The 5000-nt window shown below is 41.9% G+C and overlaps 1 protein-coding gene across 4 annotated transcripts in view; it reads right to left on the bottom strand.

The window, feature by feature from the left end:
* The window catches only part of Pgant2 (polypeptide N-acetylgalactosaminyltransferase 2), a 127075-nt gene that overhangs the window by 70528 nt on the left and 51547 nt on the right, over positions 1 to 5000 (bottom strand). For all 4 annotated transcript variants that reach the window (XM_070123973.1, XM_070123978.1, XM_070123980.1 and 1 more), the window contains one exon: positions 1186 to 1457. In XM_070123973.1, coding sequence (XP_069980074.1) covers positions 1186 to 1457 — 272 coding nt within the window. The remainder of the gene's footprint in view (positions 1 to 1185; positions 1458 to 5000) is intronic.

Below are 5000 nucleotides of genomic sequence, written 5' to 3'. Positions count from 1 at the left end.
ACTACAACGAGTGTGATAATGATACTCGTAGACAATTAGCAAGAAGAAAAAGAGTATAGTAATTATTAACCTCGCGGTCACTCGCCTTTCCCGCCATCGCGCACTGGACACGTTTTATGGCGAAAGTAAAACCAACTTAAAAACCACAAGAGGAATTCGTTCTCCGCGACTTGAATGTTCTCGGTGAAAGATCAAAATTTATTGGTGCAATTACTATTACTCAAGTCTGGTTTATAGTCAACAGGAACTCTTTAAATTTTATCAAATCACATCAGAGATTGGCGCCATCTGCTGTGTATACGATCAAACGTGCGTGAAAAAATTGACATTATTATTAAATAGTTATATCTATTTTTTGGTATAATAATTTCCTTTTCTTAAAGACAATCCGTATTTATTGATAACATTACAAACTCACAAACATATCTTTCGAAAGTGCGAGAGAAAAATAAATAAAATATTGGGTCTCGTCTAATCATCGGTTTTATTTGACCACGTTTCATTTCTCAATAACCACGATTTGAACTAATTGCATTCGTTAACCCGTGTGTGTGTGTGTGTGTGTGTGTGTGTGTGTGTGTGTGTGTGTGTGTGTGTGATATATATATATATATATATATATATATATATATATATATATATATATATTTATATATATATATATATATTGCACACACACACACACACACACACACACACACACACACACACACACACACACACACACACACACACACACACACACACACATCCTCAAGAAAAGAATAATTCCAGCAAAATTTGTAAAGTGAGCCACAACAAAACACAAACGGAGAAACGAACGCGGTGTGTCTACTCGAACGCCCGTAACAAATGGCATCACTCACTCCAAACGAGCAACTGAAACGGATTCTCGTAAATCATGTCTGAATCTAATCGGTAGAGCATATCCGATTTCCAAACATTTATAAATCAGAAGACACTGACAGTTTGTCGGTACGTATACATGTGTACGAGTCAAACGCAACACAAGAAGTTAGCAGCGTTCAAAAGGTCGACCTAATATTGCATACTAATAGTTTGCTATATCTACGAACACCTCTACATATACATCCAAATATTTCTGGAAACAGGTATGCATTTGTAAGTGCCAAAGATACGCCCATGTGCTTGTTAATTCGAGAACATTCGGCCTCTGGTACTTACGTGAAGTGCCTGGTATCGGGTACATCGCGGTTGGAGGCCAGCTTGTCGCTCTCGGCCTGGTTAAACTTGTTCCTGGTGTAGGCGTCCGCGCCGGGAGCCAGCGTGGCGGCGGCGATGTAGGCCTCCTCGTCCAGGAACATTGACGGACGTAGGCCTACGCTGGAGCTACCTCCCCCTGCGGCCCCCGCCCCCGCCGCCGCCTTGGAGAAGGCTTGCCCTTGCTGCGCGGTCACGGCGGAGTCCTTCAAGCGCAGCGCCAGGTTCTCAGAGCCCTAGGGGGGGGAAAGAAAGAAGTGTGTAATGGCGAATGAATTCTGCATAAAAACCTGCATTGGATTTCACTCGGTATAGAATTTCAGAGCAGCCCCAGCGGCCCACCGACGCTCTCCGCCCCGCCTCTGTGGACGCGGCTTCCGGAGGTGACCCGGTCCACGGCACGCGACAAGAGGCCATCCGAGTTTGATAACAAGCAATTTTCTGAGGAACGACCTCCTCCTACAGCAGTTGTGGCGTGGTCAGGTAATGCCATCGTAATAAATTCACAAAGCTTCCCTCGTAATTCTCGTACATCAGTTGTCTCGCGGACAACGACGCACCTTGCAAACTGGTTCGAAAATTGATATAGGAAAAATACAGTATATACACACAATGCCTTCGTTTTGCCGTTGTTGAATCGTTTTCGTCCGGACAAAAATCACCCATATTTTCTCCGCTATATTCGTTCCTGAATTTTTCAACCGACGTGCCTTTACTTGAAGACAATATCACCTGGACAAAGAACATTCGTAACTTGAAGAGTTCACGGGCGTTAAATTTTCATTTCAGCAGTTATAAAGACTTTCCTCTCATATTTCTAATGGCGAACTCTTTCTTATCGATTTATTCTACGCCACAACCTTTAAACGAGAAAGTTCTACAACTGCTTGGTTTTGGTCATGCGAATTTCTGTGTAAACCATAGCACGTTACAGGATATTTCTTAGTATTGTTATTGTATTGTACCGTAAGTGTGGCTACAGGGCGGCTGAGGGTAAGTTCTAATCAATACTGCTACTTTCCATGCATAATTAAAACAGAATAGGATTCTAATGTTGTTACAATCTGTAGTTGGAATAATTCGTGGCTAGTTCGTGAAACTCAGAGGTTTGACATCGAGAGATTAAACAGGGGCTATTTCGAGTGCAATTGGCAACACACATTCTAGTATTATCCTATTCTGTTCTCCCTCTTCTCACCGCATTTCGTGTCTCCCACTTCAGGGTAGTGTGCAGGATTTATAGAAGGGTGGATGCAGGATTTAAAGATAGGTGAAGAAAAATCATAACTTTTAATATTTCATCAGATAAACGCAATTAAACTAAGAACTGAACGGGCGTGAACGGCACCAGCTGCTGATTCCCGCTGCCTGTAATTATCTGCCAACATTTTAAACTTTTCCCCAATGGGAGTCAACTGGCTGAGCGCGCGGTTCTGTCCCATTCCTTCTCTCGCTTTTCATCTCTTCTTAGTCCCGTTTCAGACGCATCGGTCTTTTGCGGCCGATGTGATGGCCACAGCGGACGCCGTTAATCGCACGAGTTATTACAGGTTTCTTTCGAACTCAGATTTTTCACCGTCCCCACGACGGCCGTGACGGTTATATTTAGAAGCAAGTGCCTCGTGTCGTCCACGGCGGATGGCGAAAAATCGATGCGTCTCTGAAACAGGTCGCAGCCCTATCCACTTTTCACGAAGTGGGCGCTAAAAGCCCTGCCGCGTGGAGAAGTGGTCGTGACTACGGAGGTCGTGAAAGGCGTTTTGCCATTCTCGGTGCGTGTTTACACATCCGTAAACAATGTCGACATATCTGACCCAACGCTGCTATGAATTATCCATGACATACCCTCATAAATCGCAGTTCTGTCGGCAGAGTTTGAATAAAACATACAACCTATCAAATGATCATTATTTAGCAGGTAACAAAATGTGGCATTTGTTCATATCAAGTCAAAAAACAGTTTTCGCTTGTTAATATATACCAATATTGCTAATTGCCCATACGCGTGCGAAATTTTAGTTATTTACATGATGCGAAATTTTACAAGCGACAGAAACATATAGTTCATTCTAAGCTCAAACTTACTGGCGACAATGCAATTTACATATAGCACTAGCATATTCTAAGAAATTCTTGGTAATGCCAGCAAGCAGTGACAAATAACGTATTGACCAGCTCACAACCATCGTAATAATAATCAATACCTACTTCATAATTCGGTCACAAAAACAAATCGGCATATAAAAATCCGCGTTGTCACCCGTGTTTCGGGAATCTAACCGATCCAAACAAACCGGCCGCACGGAGCTTCCACAAACCCCTGTGCCGTGAATGGAAGCCTTCTACCCTCAACCTCAAAACCAGTCCTGCCTCATTCACGGCCTCTCGGAACTCCTCGACTTGAACAAACATTACAGGAACGGCGCTGTAATCTACACCACAAGGTACAAATACAACGGGATCCCAGCTTGACCCTTCCCCCCCCCCCCAAACAACGCTTGGCTGGAGGAACCTCGACTCATGCTTTCTTCGCTTTGGTTTTGGGTTGAAAGTTCAGGGTGCAGGAAAGGACAAAGAGTGCCTGTATGTTGCTGTTACTGTTGTAGGAAGCCTCTCTCTTTCTCTTTCTCTCTCTCTCTCTCTATCTCTCGTTGTGTGTGTGCGTGCGTGTAAAAATGTATAATTGTGTAGAAGTATAAGTGAATAAGTGAAAGAGTGTATGAGACCGTAATTAATATGTGTGTTTGTGTGTGTTTACGTGCATGTAAAGTTTAGAATGTGGAGAGACGGAAAAATACATTAAGATACGAGTATTATAGGCCTACTTTTCTGCAATTCTGTACACCGACCTTTGATCCTTATTTACGTGACCCACTTACAAAATCAATAGAGAAACAGATGCTATTCCAAAAGGAGGGTTTAATTAACCACACCACGCTGCCAACATAAATGTCCCCATCATCAGCTTCTAATTGCCATATTTTTGAAAACGGGGCATCTGTCTAATTGGAATATAATTATAAATTACATGGCTTTCATTATTTCTTAAATATGCAAGGTGTCTCGTCTTCGTATATACTGCATACAGACACATTAATAAATAAAGAATTGAATATATACTATGTATATATATATATATATATATATATATATATATATATATATATATATATATACATATATATATATATATATATATATATATATATATATACATATATTGTGTGTGTGTGTGTGATACTATTTAGTATGAAAGGAACATTAGCGCTCTCTAGCGACGGGTATAATCCCTAATTATACATTCCACAAGTGTGTATTACTGGGTGTGTATGTGTGCTTGGGTCAGTGAGAAGCCTCGCGTGAGTTTGTATGCGTGTGTGAATTCACGCGAGTGTATGGCCATGACGCGTGAATATGCTTTGTGTTCTTTCGTGTATAACAAAATACACGTGCGTGAGAATCAAAGACAAAAAAACAAACAAAAACAAACAGGGGAAGGGAAAAAGTCTCTCGCGACAAACGCAACTCGAAGACTCCAAACCCCGTCGAGGACCCGATGACAGTCCTTTACAACACTAAGCTCTGTACAAACTCCTCGCGCCCTCGAGCACTCAAAACACACGAACCTTGTTTATTCTTATAGGGGGACAAGGTCTCACATCTTGGGAAACATCCTCCAAATGTACCGATAAAGATGGCAATGAAATAAACACAGACACACACATACATGCGCAGACAAACAGACACCGGTACACAAACACATACAAAATACATAATAC

Source organism: Penaeus vannamei, chromosome 1 (assembly GCF_042767895.1).
Source record: "Penaeus vannamei isolate JL-2024 chromosome 1, ASM4276789v1, whole genome shotgun sequence".
Lineage (NCBI taxonomy): Eukaryota > Metazoa > Arthropoda > Malacostraca > Decapoda > Penaeidae > Penaeus > Penaeus vannamei.
This window is presented reverse-complemented; position numbering and strand designations above follow the sequence as displayed.